Source organism: Schistocerca serialis, chromosome 2 (genome assembly GCF_023864345.2).
Source record: "Schistocerca serialis cubense isolate TAMUIC-IGC-003099 chromosome 2, iqSchSeri2.2, whole genome shotgun sequence".
NCBI lineage: Eukaryota > Metazoa > Arthropoda > Insecta > Orthoptera > Acrididae > Schistocerca > Schistocerca serialis.
Window position 1 is genome coordinate 517,431,435 of NC_064639.1, and position 20,094 is coordinate 517,451,528.

The 20,094-nt window shown below is 40.8% G+C and overlaps 1 protein-coding gene across 1 annotated transcript in view; it reads left to right on the forward strand.

Moving 5' to 3' along the window:
• The window catches only part of LOC126457489 (phenoloxidase 1-like), a 208,413-nt gene that overhangs the window by 17,281 nt on the left and 171,038 nt on the right, over positions 1-20,094 (forward strand). The window contains exon 3 of the mRNA XM_050093789.1: positions 19,519-19,673. Coding sequence (XP_049949746.1) covers positions 19,614-19,673 — 60 coding nt within the window. The 5' untranslated portion in view covers positions 19,519-19,613. The remainder of the gene's footprint in view (positions 1-19,518; positions 19,674-20,094) is intronic.

The window sequence follows — 20,094 nt, forward strand, 5'->3', positions numbered from 1 at the left end:
CACAAATGCAGAGAATAACTTGGAACAAGAGCACTGAAGTTTTGTAACCTGTTCTAATACATAACTAAATGCTAATATAAAGAAAGTTTAAACTTACTTTCGAAAGTTTTAATAAACTACCTAAACTCTGCTTGAGAGACATTTAAATTTGCATCACTAAGTCTAGTCAAAATGTGCATGTGAGTTACTTATAATACTAACAGAAGTAACTGCATGTGGACAGAATATATGTAAATCTGTGCAAAAATGAAATGTGTGTATGTGTGAGTGATTTGACACACTGTTCTACACTACTGGAGGATAAATTTATTCTTAGTTACCCTGTATGGTAGCTATAGCATTCTTCCAAGAAAGGCATCTTCCCCACAGTGTGTGTGAGCCAACAAAATAACTTCACTGAGTTTGTGTTTATTTTCTGTTTTGAAGAATACTCTGAAGGAAAAGAAACTGTCCAAATTTAGCTGCCAAGGTGCAATGCAAGTGATTTTTAATAAATTTTATAATTACTCAGTTTCCTGCATATTGAAACTTGTCAAATAAGCAGATGTAGAGTACCTAGTGCCACACAGTGCAAAGTCCAAAGTGCACACATGCAAATTTTATGCACTTACACCACACGAAAAATATCTCAAATCAATAATTTTTTGAGTAAGTTGCAGTTCATATTAACATCTAAATTGTTGCAAATGCAATTGTTACACGAGTGACTAGCAGAGGAAAGAATATCACAGTAGTGTATGATGTTATAGGTGACTTCCATCAATCAGGACTTTTAATTTGTTTATGTGAAATATTTTATAACAATTCCTCTTGCATGGTTCTTATGAAAATGTAATAATATGTATATGTTGATAACAACTCACCACATTTACTTGAAGTAAACTTTGTAATTTTGTGACTTCCTGTTCTGTATAATTTCCTTAATCTGTTTAATCAGGTCAAAAATGCCAAGAAATCAATGATTTTCTTCTTACTTGCAATTAGCACAACATTCACCATTTGACCCACAATTCATGGAATTGTCAGAGCTATTTCCTGTTTCTTCAGTGTTTCCACAATTTCTGATGAAATATCAACATCATTTGAATGAATATCCAAAAAATTAAGTAAGCAATAAGACATATGTAGGTCTTTAGGAGAAGTAGCTGATTTCAATTGCATGCTATGTTCATCATATTCATCTTTGCAAAGTTGGAAACATTAAGTGGATTTTACATTACTGGTAAACTCTGAAACCTGCACAATGACATTTGCTATTAACAAGCATACACCAAGGAAACACAAAGAAAATTAATTCAGTCTTATCTCCAATGTTAACACCTAGCGATACTGCAGAGGCTAAATATTAAGGAGATTAAATGAAATTGAAAATTTGAGTTAACAGTAACTGTGAACAGTTGCAGCAGTGAAACAACTCACAGAAACTAAAGTTCACTTTCAAAATTACAGTAATGTTGTGCCATATTATCTGTTTACCTATGTGCTGTCAGGCAAAGACGTGTGCCTGCCATGTTGCACATACAGTGTCTGCTACAGCTATGGTAGGGACGGGCAATTCTCCAGCACCTGGAAGCTATAAATTTGATTATTTAAAACACTTTTTTAAAAAATACTTGCAGTGCAGTGTAGCAGCTAAAATTCTGGGACTGCGTTTCTTTTGTATTCTTCCTGCATCAAAAATTTCAGGGTAGGTTTTGACATGTTGCATTGGACCACTCCTTTATGAGTATGTAATGTATAGATCATCTCTAACATCGATTGATACCCTTGTGCAGTGCTTGTTCTAACCATTGATCAGTAGGTATCCATATAGGATGAACCACTCTGTACCTGCACTGTTTACTGTTTAGCCAGTGTTCATTAATGTAGAGCAGGGTTGCACAGACTGCAGCCCACAACCCACATGCGGTGTACCATTGATCTGATGGCAGCCTGTCCTTTGGCATTCATTCTCGTAATTTTTATTTTCTCATCTTCCAGTCCCTTGTGTAAAGGATAGTTCAGGGCATTGTGGAACTTAATTCTTTTGTTCCCAGTCTAGGGAGCATTCAGGCATGGGGATCCCAATTTGGAATGATAAGCTCTCTCACACCATGTTATTTTTTAACTTGCGGCCCTTACACAGTCACAGTGAGGGATTTTCAGCCTATGGTACTAACAAGTCTGCACCCCTGATATAGAGTATGCTACAGTTGGTTTGGTGAAGCCATCCTTAAGTGATTGCTCATGAATATGAAGTAGAATTGTCTTATTTTTCTTACAGTGAGGTACTGTCCTTTCATTGTAATTTTGTATTTTTTGTTCTTGTACCTTTACAAATTACATGTTTGATTTTTTCTGATCAAGTCCAGTAACAGTTTACTCTAAAACAGGAGGTACATGAGCTTCTGCATAATGATTATGCTGAAAAACAAGACTATTTCATTTATACATTTTGGTGTTGCACTAAATTAGCTAACAATATCTTCCATAGCCCTTTTAGCTGTAAATTCTGTGTTTTATAAAATCTGTGGCCCTTGCAAATTATATCTGTAATACCTTTTTTTGAAGAGTTTACATATTTTCTCATAGTGTTTGTATGCAGCACTAATTTCCTTGGTTACACAGGACTGCTTGGTAAATCATGTCAATGTGGAATGATAAATAGTAGTACATTGGTGTGACATAGGAGGCTCAGATGTTTTGTTAATTCTTGACAAGCTATAGGCATTTTGTTTTTGTAACATCATTCGTGCTGCTCGGCAATGCAGTGAAACCCCCCAGAAGTTAACTTACTGACTTCTAATAACTTCGCAACCTCATGAATTTCAGTAAGTGATGCACCTGGCTTGATGAATCCTGGTACACATAAGGCAGTTTCTTCATTAGTTTATATGAAGCTTTTCATCCAGAATTGAAGCTGCATGTGAGATTGTATGGGCCAGAATCAGTATCACGGGCAGGATAAAATGATGATTGGATTCTTTTGTTACCCACCAGACTCATCTCTTGATGTAACCAGAAACGTAAGAGAAAACCTCAGTTCACTTGTACCTAAGTTCTCCAATCATGCTGTAATTGTTGGCGGAGACTTTAATTGTCCAACAATTAATTGGAATTATTATAGTTTTATTGGTAGTGGATGTGATAAGACATCGTGTGAAATATTACTAAATATATTTTCTGAACACTGTCTCGAACAGATAGTTAGGAATCCCACTTGTGACAGACATATACTGGATCTAATGGCAACAAATAGACCTGACTTCTTTTGAGGACATGCACATTGAATCTGGTATCAGTGACCATGAGGCAGTAGTGGCAACAATGATTACCAAAGTACAAAGGACAACTAAAACAAGCAGGCACATATATATGTTCAGTAAACTAAATAAAAAAAATCAATAGTCTCATATCTCAGTGAGGAACATGAACATTTCAACACAGGGCAGGAGCATGCAGAGGAATTCTGGCTCAAGTTAAAAAAATAGTTGACGATGCTTTAGATAGATTTGTACCTTGTAGAACAGTTCATAATGGGAGGGAACCTCCGTGATATACAGTCACTGTAAAGAAATTTCTAAAGAAAAAGAGATTACTATGTAATAGGTGTAAAACAAAGCTTAGGGTTATAGATAGAGAGACGCTGAATGAAACACATTTGGCTGTCAAGAGCGCAATGTGTGATGCCTTCAGTGACTACCATTGCAAAAAATTATCAGATGATCTTTCACAAGACCCAAAGAAATTCTGGCTATATGTAAAGGCTGTTAATGGCGTCAGAATTAGTGCCCGGTCCCTAGAAAATGAGACAGGAACTATAACTGAGGTATCAAAGCAAGAGCTGAAATGCTTAATCCTGTTTTCAAATGTTCCTTTATAAACGAAAACCCAGAAGAATTGTCCCAATTTACTCCTCGTACCACTGAAATGATGAATGAATTAAGTATTAGTGTCATTGGTGTTGAGAAACAGCTGAAATCAATAAAATTGAACAAAACTCCAGGGCCCAATGGAATTTATGTCACATTCTATACTGAATTTGTAGCTGAGTTAGCTCCTCTTGTAACTATAATGTGTCATAGATCCCTCGAACAAAAAACTGTGCCCAGTTCGTGGGAAAAGGCAAAGGTCACACCCATCAAGAAGAAGGGCACTAGAAGTGATCCACAAAACTACCGTCCAATATCCTTGAAATTGATACTTATTCTGAGCTCAAACATAATGAGGTATGACGTGTGGAGTAATCGGGTCTACTGCCGGATGTTTGTGTCGCTCTGGCACAATATTTTGGCCACGTAACTCATTGCCTTCTTCAGGTGCCACCTGAGACTGCCATGTTGGAGGATCTTGTCCAGTATTTATGCCCAGAGGGCGCTGGGTGTTCTCTTTGCCGTCCGCGCCCACCTGGTGCTGCTTGTAAGGTGTTGTCTCTTCCCCAGTGTTCCCTCGGACGTCTGCGCCCGATTTGGGCGCCATCTGTGGCAGCTCTCTGAGGCCCGTCCCATGTCGGGTGTTCCGTTCGTGGTCCATGCCCACCAGGTGCTGCTCCTGAGGTTTTTACCCCTCCATGGTGCTCCCACAGACGTCCGCACCCGGCTCGTCCACCATCTGTGGTCGTGGCATTGTCTGGGGCTGGATCCACATGTGGCATTCCGTTCGTGGTCCGCGTCCACTTGGCGCTGCTCCCGAGGTGTTGGCACTTCCCTGGTGCTCCGATGGACGTCCGCGCCCGCCTAGTCCACCATCTGCAGTTGTGGCAGCTGTCTGAGGCCCGTATCGCAATGGGGGCTCTGTTCGCGGTCCACGCCCATCTGGCGCTGCTTGTAAGGTGTTGTTTCTTCCCCAGTGCTCCCTCGGACGTCCGCGCCCGACTTGGTCTCCATCTGTGGCAGCTCTCTGAGGCCTGTCCTTTGTTGGGCGCTCCATACGCGGTCCGCACCCGCCTGGCGCTACTCCTGCAGTGTTGCTACTTCTTGAGGAGTTTGTTGGTTCATTTTGTTGAGCCCTGATAAGCTCCAGAGCCGGACTCCACGCCAAGCTGAGCTGGTAACCGCTGTCTCGGTTTATTATGTTGTCTGTGACCTTGATCTCGATGGCCTCCTTTATGACACTGTCCCAAAATCTTGGCGTCTGTGTCACAATTTTGGTGTTGTTATAGTCGATTGAGTGGCCGAGCTCCAGACAGTGCTCCGCTATGGCAGATTTTGTTGCCTGTCCGAGTCTGGTGTGCCTCTGGTGTTTTTTGCACCTGACGTCCACCGTCCTGGTTGTCTGGCCAATGTATGACTTTCCACACTGGCACGGGATGTTGTAAATGCCTGGTTTACGTAGCCCCAGGTCGTCCTTCACACTCCCTAGCATGGTCTCAATTTTGGAGGGTGGACAGAAGATACTCTTTATATCATATTTTGAAATAATTCTGCCGATCTTTGCAGAAATAGGTCCAGCATATGGCAGGTATGCCACCTTCTTCGCCTCCTCTGGCTCCTCTTGTGTACCCTGTGGTTGACTGGTAGTACAAAGTGCCCTTTGCATGTCCGTCAAGGAGTATCCATTTCTGCTGAACACCAGCTGTAGATGTTCTATCTCTGTGGCCAGACTTTCCATATCTGACAGAGCTCGAACCCTGTGAACTAATGTTTTCAAGACTCCATTCTTCTGTGCCGGGTGGTGGCAGCTACTGGCTTGAAGGTATAAGTCAGTGTGGGTGGGCTTACGATACACACTGTGCCCCAAAGTGCCATCTGCCTTCCTCTTGACCAGGACATCCAGGAATGGGAGTTGTCCATCCTTCTCTAGCTCCATAGTAAATTTCATACTTGGGTGGCTTGAATTTAGATGTTCCAAAAAGTCATCTAGCTTCTCCCTACCATGGGGCCAAATGACAAAAGTGTCATCAACATACCTAAGAAAGCACTTGGGTTCGTAAGTGGCTGATGCAAGTGCCTCCTCTTCGTACCTTTCCATGAAAAGGTTGGCTACCACTGGTGATAAAAGGCTGCCCATTGCCACTCCTTCCGTTTGCTTATAAAATTGACCCCCATAAAGAAAATATGTTGAGGTCAGTACATGCTTGAACAGGTCAAGCAGGGCACCATCAAACTTCTCTCCAATGATATTGAGTGAATCGGTGAGTGGCACTCGTGTGAAGAGCGACACCACATCGAAACTGACCATGATGTCAGAGTCCACTATGTGTAGCAGCCTTAGCCGTTGTAGGAAGTCCTCTGAGTTCCGAATGTGGTGTGCACATTTGCCCACATATGGTGCCAATATCTTCTTCAGGTATTGTGCAGAGAGGTATGTCGCTGCGCTGATGTTACTGACAATAGGTCGAAGAGGGACCCCCTCCTTATGGACCTTGGGGAGTCCATAGAGTCTGGGTGGTACAGGTGCTTTGGGATAAAGCTTCTTGGTGACCTGTTCAGGTAGACCTGTCTCCTTCAGCAACCTGAACAGGTCACCAAGAAGCTTTATCCCAAAGCACCTGTACCACCCAGATTCTGTGGACTCCCCAAGGTCCATAAGGGGGGGTCCCTCTTTGACCTACTGTCAGTAACATCGGCGCAGGGACATACCTCACTGCACAATACCTGAAGAAGATATTGGCACCATATGTGGGCAAATGCGCACACCACATTCGGAACTCGGAGGACTTCCTACAACGGCTAAGGCTGCTACACATAGTGGACTCTGACATCATGGTCAGTTTCGATGTGGTGTCGCTCTTCACATGAGTGCCACTCACCGATTCACTCAATATCATTGGAGAGAAGCTCGATGGTGCCCTGCTCGACCTGTTCAAGCATGTACTGACCTCAACATATTTTCTTTATGGGCGTCAATTTTATGAGCAAACGGAAGGAGTGGCAATGGGCAGCCTTTTATCACCAGTGGTAGCCAACCTTTTCATGGAAAGGTACGAAGAGGAGGCACTTGCATCAGCCACTTACGAACCCAAGTGCTTTCTTAGGTATGTTGATGACACTTTTGTCATTTGGCCCCATGGTAGGGAGAAGCTAGATGACTTTTTGGAACATCTAAATTCAAGCCACCCAAGTATAAAATTTACTATGGAGCTAGAGAAGGATGGACAACTCCCATTCCTGGATGTCCTGGTCAAGAGGAAGGCAGATGGCACTTTGGGGCACAGTGTGTATCGTAAGCCCACCCACACTGACTTATACCTTCAAGCCAGTAGCTGCCACCACCCGGCACAGAAGAATGGAGTCTTGAAAACATTAGTTCACAGGGTTCGAGCTCTGTCAGATATGGAAAGTCTGGCCACAGAGATAGAACATCTACAGCTGGTGTTCAGCAGAAATGGATACTCCTCGACGGACATGCTAAGGGCACTTTGTACTACCAGTCAACCACAGGGTACACAAGAGGAGCCAGAGGAGGCGAAGAAGGTGGCATACCTGCCATATGCTGGACCTATTTCTGCAAAGATCGGCAGAATTATTTCAAAATATGATATAAAGAGTATCTTCTGTCCACCCTCCAAAATTGAGACCATGCTAGGGAGTGTGAAGGACGACCTGGGGCTACGTAAACCAGGCATTTACAACATCCCGTGCCAGTGTGGAAAGTCATACATTGGCCAGACAACCAGGACGGTGGACGTCAGGTGCAAAGAACACCAGAGGCTCACCAGACTCGGACGGGCAACAAAATCTGCCATAGCAGAGCACTGTCTGGAGCTCGGCCACTCAATCGACTATAACAACACCAAAATTTTGACACTGATGCCAAGATTTTGGGACAGTGTCATAAAGGAGGCCATCGAGATCAAGGTCACAGACAACATAATAAACCGAGACAGCGGTTACCAGCTCAGCTTGGTGTGGAGTCCGGCTCTGGAGCTTATCAGGGCTCAATGAAATGAACCAACAAACTCCTCAAGAAGTAGTAACACTGCAGGAGTAGCACCAGGTGGTCGCGGACCGTGAATGCAACTCCCGACGCAGGACGAGCATCTGACAGCTGCCACGACTGCAGATGATGGACGAGCCGAGCTCAGACGACCGTCGGAGCACCAGGGAACTGCCAACACCCCAGGATCAGCGCCAGGCGGGCGCGGACCGCAAATGGAGTGCCCAATGAAGGACAGGCCTCAGAGAGCTGCCACAGATGGAGACCAAGTCGGGGGCGGACGTCCGAGGGAGCACCGGGGAAGAGACAACACCTTACAAGCAGCGCCAGGCAGGCGCAGACAACAAAGAGAACACCCAGCGCCCTCTGGGCATAAATACTGGACAAGATCCTCCAACACGGCAGTCTCAGGTAGCACCTGAAGAAGGCAACGAGTTACGTGGCCGAAATATTGTGCCAGAGCGACACAAACATCTGGCAGTAGACCCGATTACTCCACATGTCAAGATCTCGCCGGGAAAGCCTGAAGAGTTACATAATGAGGTATGTTGAACAGAATGACCTCCTCAGAGCCAACCAGCATGGATTCTGAAAACATCAATCATGTGAAACCCAACTCACACTTTGCTCACTTGACATGCTGAAAGCTTTGGATCAAGGCAGTCAGGTAGATGCAGTATTTCTTGATTTATGAAAAGCATTTGACTCAGTACCACACTGTGCTTATTGTCAATAGCACAGTCATATGGGGTATGAAGTAACATTTTTGACTGGATTGAGGATTTTTTGCTAGGGAGGACACAGCATGTTATCTTGGATGGAGAATGATTCCAGATGTAGAAGTAACTTCAGGTGTGCCCCAGCGAAGTGTGTTGGGACCCTTGTTGTTCATGTTGTATGTTAATGATCTTGCAGACAATATTGACAATAACCTCAGACTCTTTGCAGATGATGCAGTTATCTGTGATATAGTACTGTCTGAAAGATCTCGATAACATTTCAAAGTGGTGCAGAGATTAGCAACTATTAGCAACTTGCTTTAAATGTTCAGAAATGTAAAATTGTGCACTTCAAAAACAAAAATAAATAAATAAATCACACTGTCCTATAATTATAATATGAGTCACTATTGGAATTGGCCAATTCATAGAGATACCTGGGTGTAACGCTTTGTAGGGTTATGAAATGGAACGAACATATAGATTCAGTCATGGGTAAAGCCAGTGGTAAACATCAGTTTATTGGTAGAATACAGGGAAAGAGCAATCAGTCTACAAAGGAGATTGCTTACAAATCACTTGTGTGATGTGTTATAGAATATTTCTCAAGTGTGTTTTAGGCTACCTGTACCAAATAGGACTAACGGGGGATATTGAACACATACAGAGAAGGGCAGCATGGATGTCACAGGTTTGTTTTCTCCATGTGAGAGCGTCACAGAGATACTGAAGAAACTCTTGAAGATAGATGTAAACCACCCTGAGAAAAAATTTACTAACAAAGTTTCAAGAACTGGCATTAAATGATGCTTCTAGGAATATACTACAATCCCCGATGTTTTGATCACAAAGGAATCATGATAATAAGATTAGAATAATTACTTCATATACACCAGCATTCAAACAATCTTTCTTCCTGTGCTCCATATATGAAAGGACCAGGTAGAAACCCTAAAAACTGATACAGTGGATTGTACCCTCTGCCATGCACCTCATGTTGGTTGGGAGAGTATAGCTGTAGATGTATATCTTTCAGAATAAGATATATAATGCAAACGTTCCCATAGCTCATGTAGTAACATATACTTGACAGACAGTCTTTCCTAAATGAAACTCCTTATCATCCCCCCATATTTCCATCAATGGAATCCATTAAATGGGAAGCAACTAATGTATATTTTATATATACAGGGCATTCAAAATGTAAATATTTAAATGTTGACAATTCAAAACAAAATATGCAATGCCATGTATTGACTGTTTATGAAGCCACACAAGTCATTGCTTTGATTCTGCTGTCATTTGAATGTAGGTAAAGGCAAACGGGATCTAAAGCTGCGCAAATTTGTCTGGAGAGATGTTAGTTTATTTGCCTATGGCAATGAGTGAAAGGAAGGTTATATAATGGTGATGAGACTATAAAAATATGCATACAGTTGTGCAAGATGAAGGATGGGCTTGCAGGACCAAGATCCAGACCAATGAAATTATGCCACAGGTGAACCAAAATTCTATGATCTGATTGATGATTGGTGCTCTGACTGATGCATTTTCTCATGCTGGATACATCACTACTTACATGATTACCGTATTTACATGAATCTAATGCACCATCAAATGTAATGCACACCCCAGTTTTAAAAATTAGATTAATAAAAGAAAAGGAATTTTGGCACATCGCTGGTAGGATATTTTAGTATTGTTGAAATTTGTTTTATAGCACTAACTTTATTTCAAACAATAGTGAAGTATACATGAACTATAAAAATCAACAATATTTTATTTTTAAGTTACTTATTTTGGTAATAAGTGACATTTTCATTATTAAAACAGAACACCTAACTTGATTACCTACGTGGCATACAAAGAAACATACTGTAAATTACAAGCGTTACTCATCATTATTCACTAATGTCATCATTACTGGAATCCTCAGAAGCATCTGCATCAGAAATAGATTCATTTCCTCCTTCCCTGCCATCTTTGGTGTCATTCCAGAGCACATCATTTTCACTGGCATCCAGAGTATTTGAAATACAGCATTTCTTGAATGATTTTATGATCATTGGTGCTTCAATGCATTTCCAGGCAACCGAAACCCAGTACAGAATAATGTAGGGTACAACACATTTAATTTTTCCTGTCAGACTCAGTTTGTGATTTGCTTTGCAAAACCATTTTTCATGTTGTTCCTGAATGTAACCTTTGAAAGGTTTATGTATACATATGTCCAGGGGTCTCCCCATGAACCATGGACCTTGCCGTTGGTGGGGAGGCTTGCGTGCCTCAGCGATACAGATAGCCGTACCATAGGTGCAACCGCAATGGAGGGGTATTTGTTGAGAGGCCAGACAAACGTGTGGATCCTGAAGAGGGGCAGCAGCCTTTTCAGTAGTTGCAAGGGCAACAGTCTGGATGATTGACTGATCTGGCCTTGTAACAATAACCAAAACGGCTTTGCTGTGCTGGTACTGCAAACGGCTGAAAGCAAGGGGAAACTACGGCCGTAATTTTTCCCGAAGGCATGCAGCTTTACTGTATGATTAAATGATGATGGCGTCCTCTTGGGTAAAATATTCCGGAGGTAAAATAGTCCCCCATTTGGATCTCCGGGCAGGGACTACTCAAGAGGATATCGTTATCAGGAGAAAGAAAACTGGCGTTCTACGGATCGGAACGTGGAATGTCAGATCCCTTAAGCGGGCATGTAGGTTAGAAAATTTAAAAAGGGAAATGGATAGGTTGAAGTTAGATATAGTGGGAATTAGTGAAGTTCAGTGGCAGGAGGAACAAGACTTCTGGTCAGGCGAATACAGGGTTATAAATACAAAGTCAAATAGGGGTAATGCAGGAGTAGGTTTAATAATCAATAGGAAAATAGGAATGCGGGTAAGCTACTACAAACAGCATAGTGAACGCATTATTGTGGCCAAGATAGATACGAAGCCCACACCTACTACAGTAGTACAAGTTTATATGCCAACTAGCTCTGCAGATGATGAAGAAATTGAAGAAATGTATGATGAAATAAAAGAAATTATTCAGATAGTGAAGGGAGACGAAAATTTAATAGTCGTGGGTGACTGGAATTCGAGTAGGAAAAGGGAGAGAAGGAAACATAGTAGGTGAATATGGATTGGGGCTAAGAAATGAAAGAGGAAGCTGCCTGGTATAATTTTGCACAGAGCACAACTTAATCATATCTGAACCCTGGAGATACTAAAAGGTATCAGATAGATTATATAATGGTAAGACAGAGATTTAGGAACCAGGTTTTAAATTGTAAGACATTTCCAGGGGCAGATGTGGACTCTGACCACAATCTATTGGTTATGAGCTGTATACTGAAACTGAAGAAACTGCAAAAAGGTGGGAATTTAAGGAGATGGGACCTGGATAAACTGAAAGAACCAGAGGTTGTACAGAGTTTCAGGGAGAGCATAAGGGAACAATTGACAGGAATGGTGGAAAGAAATACAGTAGGAGAAGAATGGGTAGCTTTGAGGGATGAAGTAGTGAAGGCAGCAGAGGATCAAGTAGGTAAAAAGACGAGGGCTAGTAGAAATCCTTGGGTAACAGAAGAAATATTGAATTTAATTGATGAAAGGAGAAGATATAAAAATGCAGTAAATGAAGCAGGCAAAAAGGAATACAAACGTCTCAAAAATTAGATCGGCAGGAAGTGCAAAATGGCTAAGCAGGGATGGCTACAGGACAAATGTAAGGATGTAGAGGCTTATCTCACTAGGGGTAAGATAGATACTGCCTACAGGAAAATTAAAGAGACCTATGGAGATAAGAGAACCACTTGTGTGAACATAAAGAGCTCAGATGGAAACCCAGTTCTAAGCAAAGAAGGGAAAGCAGAAAGGTGGAAGGAGTATATAGAGGGTCTATACAAGGCCGATGTACTTGAGGACAATATTATGGAAATGGAAGAGGATGTAGATCAAGATGAAATGGGAGATACGATAATGCGTGAAGAGTTTGACAGAGCACTGAAAGACCTGAGTCGAAACAAGGCCCCCGGAGTAGACAACATTCCATTGGAACTACTGACGGCCTTGGGAGAGCCAGTCCTGACAAAACTCTACCATCTGGTGAGCAAGATGTATGAAACAGGCGAAATAGCCTCAGACTTCAAGAAGAATATAATAATTCCAATCCCAAAGAAAGCAGGTGCTGACAGATTTGAAAATTACTGAACAATCAGTTTAATAAGCCACAGCTGCAAAATACTAACACGAATTCTTTACAGACAAATGGAAAAACTAGTAGAAGCCAACCTCGGGGAAGATCAGTTTGGATTCCGTAGATATACTTGAACACGTGAGGCAATACTGACCTTACGACTTGTTGTTGTTGTTGTTGTGGTCTTCAGTCCTGAGACTGGTTTGATGCAGCTCTCCATGCTACTCTATCCTGTGCAAGCTTCTTCATCTCCCAGTACCTACTGCAACCTACATCCTTCTGAATCTGCTTAGTGTATTCATCTCTTGGTCTCCCTCTACGATTTTTACCCTCCACGCTGCCCTCTAATACTAAATTGGTGATCCCTTGATGCCTCAGAACATGTCCTACCAACCGATCCCTTCTTCTGGTCAAGTTGTGCCACAAACTTCTCTTCTCCCCAATCCTATTCAATACTTCCTCATTAGTTATGTGATCTACCCATCTAATCTTCAGCATTCTTCTGTAGCACCACATTTCGAAAGCTTCTATTCTCTTCTTGTCCAAACTATTTATCATCCATGTTTCACTTCCATACATGGCTACACTCCATACAAATACTTTCAGAAATGACTTCCTGACACTTAAATCAATACTGGATGTTAACAAATTTCTCTTCTTCAGAAACGCTTTCCTTGCCATTGCCAGCCTACATTTTATATCCTCTCTACTTCAACCATCATCAGTTATTTTGCTCCCCAAATAACAAAACTCCTTTACTACTTTAAGTGCCTCATTTACTAATCTAATTCCCTCAGCATCACCCGACTTAATTAGACTACATTCCATTATCCTTGTTTTGCTTTTGTTGATGTTCATCTTATATCCTCCTTTCAAGACACTGTCCATTCCATTCAACTGCTCTTCCAAGTCCTTTGCTGTCTCTGACAGAATTACAATGTCATCAGCGAACCTCAAAGTTTTTATTTCTTCTCCATGAATTTTAATACCTACTCCAAATTTTTCTTTTGTTTCCTTTACTGCTTGCTCAATATACAGATTGAACAACATCGGGGAGAGGCTACAACCCTGTCTTACTCCCTTCCCAACCACTGCTTCCCTTTCATGTCCCTCGACTCTTATAACTGCCATCTGGTTTCTGTACAAATTGTAAATAGCCTTTCGCTCCCTGTATTTTACCCCTGCCACCTTTAGAATTTGAAAGAGAGTATTCCAGTCAACATTGTCAAAAGCTTTCTCTAAGTCTACAAATGCTAGAAACGTAGGTTTGCCTTTCCTTAATCTTTCTTCTAAGATAAGTCGTAAGGTCAGTATTGCCTCACGTGTTCCAGTGTTTCTACGGAATCCAAACTGATCTTCCCCGAGGTTGGCTTCTACTAGTTTTTCCATTCATCTGTAAAGAATTCGTGTTAGTATTTTGCAGCTGTGACTTATTAAGCTGATAGTTCGGTAATTTTCACATCTGTCAACACCTGCTTTCTTTGGGATTGGTATTATTATATTCTTCTTGAAGTCTGAGGGTATTTCGCCTGTTTCAGACATCTTGCTCACCAGATGGTAGAGTTTTGTCAGGACTGGCTCTCCCACGGCCGTCAGTAGTTCCAATGGAATATTGTCTACTCCGGGGGCCTTATTTCGACTCAGGTCTTTCAGTGCTCTGTCAAACTCTTCACGCATTATCGTATCTCCCATTTCATCTTCATCTACATCCTCTTCCATTTCCATAATATTGTCCTCAAGTACATCGCCCTTGTATAGACCCTCTATATACTCCTTCCACCTTTCTGCTTTCCCTTCTTTGCTTAGAACTGGGTTTCCATCTGAGCTCTTGATATTCATACAAGTCGTTCTCTTATCTCCAAAGGTCTCTTTAATTTTCCTGTAAGCGGTATCTATCTTACCCCTAGTGAGATAGGCCTCTACATCCTTACATTTGTCCTCTAGCCATCCCTGCTTAGCCATTTTGCACTTCCTGTCGATCTCATTTTTGAGACGTTTGTATTCCTTTTTGTCTGTTTCACTTACTGCATTTTTATATTTTCTCCTGTCATCAATTAAATTCAATATTTCTTCTGTTACCCAAGGATTTCTACTAGCCCTCGTCTTTTTACCTACTTGATCCTCTGCTGCCTTCACTACTTCATCCCTCAAAGCTACCCATTCTTCTTCTACTGTATTTATTTCCCCCATTCCTGTCAATTGCTCCCTTATGCTCTTCCTGAATCTCTGTACAACCTCTGGTTCTTTTAGTTTATCCAGGTCCCATCTCCTTAAATTCCCACCTTTTTGCAGTTTCTTCAGTTTTAATCTACAGGTCATAACCAATAGATTGTGGTCAGAGTCGACATCTGCCCCTGGAAATGTCTTACAATTTAAAACCTGGTTCCTAAATCTCTGTCTTACCATTATATAATCTATCTGATACCTTTTAGTATCTCCAGGGTTCTTCCATGTATACAACCTTCTGTCATGATTCTTAAACCAAGTGTTAGTTATGATTATGTTGTGCTCTGTGCAAAATTCTACCAGGCGGCTTCCTCTTTCATTTCTGTCCCCCAATCCATATTCACCTACTATGTTTCCTTCTCTCCCTTTTCCTACACTCGAATTCCAGTCACCCATGACTATTAAATTTTCGTCTCCCTTCACAATCTGAATAATTTCTTTTATTTCATCATACATTTCTTCAATTTCTTCGTCATCTGCAGAGCTAGTTGGCATATAAACTTGTACTACTGTAGTAGGTGTGGGCTTCGTATCTATCTTGGCCACAATAATGCGTTCACTATGCTGTTTGTAATAGCTTACCCGCATTCCTATTTTCCTATTCATTATTAAACCTACTCCTGCATTCCCCCTATTTGATTTTGTGTTTATAACCCTGTAGTCACCTGACCAGAAGTCTTGTTCCTCCTGCCACCGAACTTCACTAATTCCCACTATATCTAACTTCAACCTATCCATTTCCCTTTTTAAATTTTCTAACCTACCTGCCCGATTAAGGGATCTGACATTCCACGCTCCGATCCGTAGAACGCCAGTTTTCTTTCTCCTGATAACGACATCCTCTTGAGTAGTCCCCGCCCGGAGATCCGAATGGGGGACTATTTTACCTCTGGAATATTTTACCCAAGAGGACGCTATCATCATGTAATCATACAGTAAAGCTGCATGCCCTCGGGAAAAATTACGGCTGTAGTTTCCCCTTGCTTTCAGCCGTTCGCAGTACCAGCACAGCAAGGCCGTTTTGGTTATTGTTACAAGGCCAGATCAGTCAATCATCCAGACTGTTGCCCTTGCAACTACTGAAAAGGCTGCTGCCCCTCTTCAGGAACCACACGTTTGTCTGGCCTCTCAACAGATACCCCTCCGTTGTGGTTGCACCTACGGTACGGCTATCTGTATCGCTGAGGCACGCAAGCCTCCCCACCAATGGCAAGGTCCATGGTTCATGGACTTATCTTAGAAGAAAGATTAAGGAAAGGCAAACCTACGTTTCTAGCATTTGTAGACTTAGAGAAAGCTTTTGACAATGTTGACTGGAATACTCTCTTTCAAATTCTAAAGGTGGCAGGGGTAAAATACAGGGAGCGAAATGCTATTTACAATTTGTACAGAAACCAGGTGGCAGTTATAAGAGTCAAGGGACATGAAAGGGAAGCAGTGGTTGGGAAGGGAGTAAGACAAGGTTGTAGCCTATCCCCGATGTTATTCAATCAGTATATTGAACAAGCAGTAAAGAAAACAAAAGAAAAATTCGGAGTAGGTATTAAAATCCATGGAGAAGAAATAAAAACTTTGAGGTTCGCCGATGACATTGTAATTCTGTCAGAGACAGCAAAGGACTTGGAAGAGCAGTTGAATGGAATGGATGGTGTCTTGAAGGGAGGATATAAGATGAACATCAACAAAAGCAAAACGAGGATAATGGAATGTAGTCGAATTAAGTCGGGTGATGTTGAGGGTATTAGATTAGGAAATGAGACACTTAAAGTAGTAAAGGAGTTTTGCTATTTGGGGAGCAAAATAACTGATGATGGTCGAAGTAGAAAGGATATAAAATGTAGACTGGCAATGGCAAGGAAAGCGTTTCTGAAGAAGAGGAATTTGTTAACATCGAGTATAGATTTAAGTGTCAGGAAGTCATTTCTGAAAGTATTTGTATGGAGTGTAGCCATGTATGGAAGTGAAACATGGACGGTAAATAGTTTGGACAAGAAGAGAATAGAAGCTTTCAAAATGTGGTGCTACAGAAGAATGCTGAAGATTAGATGGGTAGATCACATAACTAATGAGGAAGTATTGAATAGGATTGGGGAGAAGAGAAGTTTGTGGCACAACTTGACCAGAAGAAGGGATCGGTTGGTAGGACATGATCTGAGGCATCAAGGGATCACCAATTTAGTATTGGAGGGCAGCGTGGAGGGTAAAAATCGTAGGGGGAGACCAAGAGATGAATACACTAAGCAGATTCAGAAGGATGTAGGTTGCAGTAGGTACTGGGAGATGAAGAAGCTTGCACAGGATAGAGTAGCATGGAGAGCTGCATCAAACCAGTATCAGGACTGAAGACAACAACAACAACACATGTCCAGGGGTTGTAATACAGAAGTATTTCCTCCAGTAATACTAACGAGGTCACTGGGTGAGCTGTGGATCTTCTTTTTTATGTCGTCAGTGAGATGACAACAAAATGTATGAAGACAACCATTAATGGTTGCTTGGAAAGCCCATCTGGACAGAGTTCACACCTGTGTCAGAGCCAGTGAAGTATCAGAGTTTCAGTTACCCATCCATTCTCTTGATTCCAAACAATGACATCATCAGGGAATAGCTTTTCATTTTTTGGAGTCTCACGGCTTGTTTCTCGCTTAAAGATTAAAAAAGGGGGAAGTTTGTTCCCTTCTGCTGTGATTGTCACCATTACTGTTATGTCCTGTTTTTCACACCCAGATGTTTTGATGGTAACTTCTTTTCTACCCTTATTGTCAATCTTGTAATTATGTGTCATATCAAACCAAACTGGAGTCTTATCAGCATTGCCTATTTGGCCCATCAAAAAATTCTTCTCTTTCTGAAGTGTGATAACATACCACTGAAATTCTTGAAGTTTCTTCTCAAAATCCTGTGGAAGCTTTTGCCATCGACACACTGTTGCCCATATCGGGTATCAATCTGAACAGTGTTTTGGCAACTTCTTGACACCCATCGAATTCACACCCATTGACTATTACCTCTCTTTGTAAGTGAAACCTTGGCATGGAGGACAATGGCATGAAGATGACAAGAAACTTAAGACCACCATTGTCAACTGGTTCGATCCTCCAGCAGAGAACCTCTATGCCGAGGTCTTTAAGAAGCTAATCAGAAATTATCAAAAGTACTTGTAAACAAATGATGATTTTGTGAAAACAAAAGTGGGTTTGTAGGGAAGTAAAACCATCAATAAAGCTTTTTATAACAAACAAGTAAATAAATATTTGATTACCAAATGGCCCTTGATTTTTGAATATGCCTTGTATTTATTGAAGGATGGAAGCAGTTTGAAAGCAAAAATTTTCTTGTTTTATGTTTTCAACAAATACCAAGCTTTATAAGTATGCATATAGTTCCAAATAAATTTCCATGATACTTCATTCATAGCTGATAGTGCTGACAGCAGGTCTAGGATATGCAGGATCTGGGCACTTAAAAACCTTGCTACATAAGGACACAGAAATTAAATAATCCTAAAGAAGTGCCTTGGTTTTTTCTTCATTGTGCTAGAAACAGCAGAAGTGAAAATCATGGTATGTGTAAATTACTCGGGTAGATGCTGTCTGGTTTTATAACTACACTAATATTTCTCGTTGCTATGGTTGTCATGTAATAGATACTGGAATATATGGAATACATCTTTAATTAGTGGTTTAATGATGCTGTGAAGATAACTGCTACAAATATAATCTTATGTTACCAGTACCCAATGATTATTTTGATCATCCCATCTGCACTTACACAGTGGATCTTATATCTGTCACTAACACAATTCCAAGCCAAATTAGGTAAATGTTTTGAGCAGTCCATTCCTGAAAATAAAATACTACTTTATCTTTGGTTTTAATTGGCAGACTTGGAGGAATATGCTTGTTCTGTAATAGTAACAGACATTTCTACCAAACATCACCTCACATAAATGTCTAGTAATCACTTTCCGATAGTCAGATTCATCAAATTCTTGTAATACAGGCTTTCTTGTTGTGCAGTCCATCATTACTTTCATCTGGTCATACTGTGACAAATCACAAAGTTCAGTTAATTACCATCTGAAAATTTAAAACTTTTTGCAGTTGTTTTCATTGTTAAAATATTCAATGGTAGTCTCCCCCCCCCCCCCCCCCCCCCCCCACCTCTTGCCTTACATATTCTACCCAGTTTCAAATGTTAAGCCTTGGCAATAAAATGTTTTGTCTGCAAATAATGTTGTCAATATGCCAAAGTCAAGACAGAGAATTCATGACCTAAGCAAATCTGCAGATAATATTATCACTACAGTTGCAATTTTCAGCTGGTCTGCTTGTGCTTAACATTGCCCCAGATGATCTTTGGGAGACAAAGAGTTGAATGTAAGTAACTGTAAGAATTCAGGTTTAAGCATTTTGAAAGCTTTTTACGTTGCTTATGGAAACTTTATTTAACAATGTACACTCCTTTGCCAGTCTTTTTTTGATTAAATAATTCCTTCTTTAAACACCTTTTACTGTCATTTCAGATATATGTGGAGACTGAAATTTGCTGTGTATGTCTGTAAGGTCAAATACAATTAATGGGTGCAAATAAGAACTGACTTCATAAAACTAGTTCAAAATGAACACTAAATATTTATGTCTAATTTTTGGAGTGATATGGTGCAACAGTGTACTTAAAGTAAGTGAAACTATGATAAATATTTCTCTCGTCATATAATACATGTGCTTCATAAACATTAAAATATTAAATGATTTTTTAATGTGTAGCATGTGGGGTATTTCTACAATTCTTGAACACAGTTGCCTCAGTGTATATCTTTATGTACTTCAAAGTTTTTTATATCTTGTCAATAGTGTAATATGGTGAACATATTTTCTGTACTTGTACTTAATATTTTTTTCATAGACCAATGAAGTCTTGTGCCACGTAAGTAAATAAATATGAATAAGAGACTTACATTGGTTACCAAGCCACTGTTTCTTCTTTCTCCTCATAAAAATGTTTATTTCAGGAAGAAGCTATTAAGTAGGATCATACTTTGATGTAATTCTCTGGGAATTATGTTTCTTTATTTACATGTTCTGTACAGAATTATTAC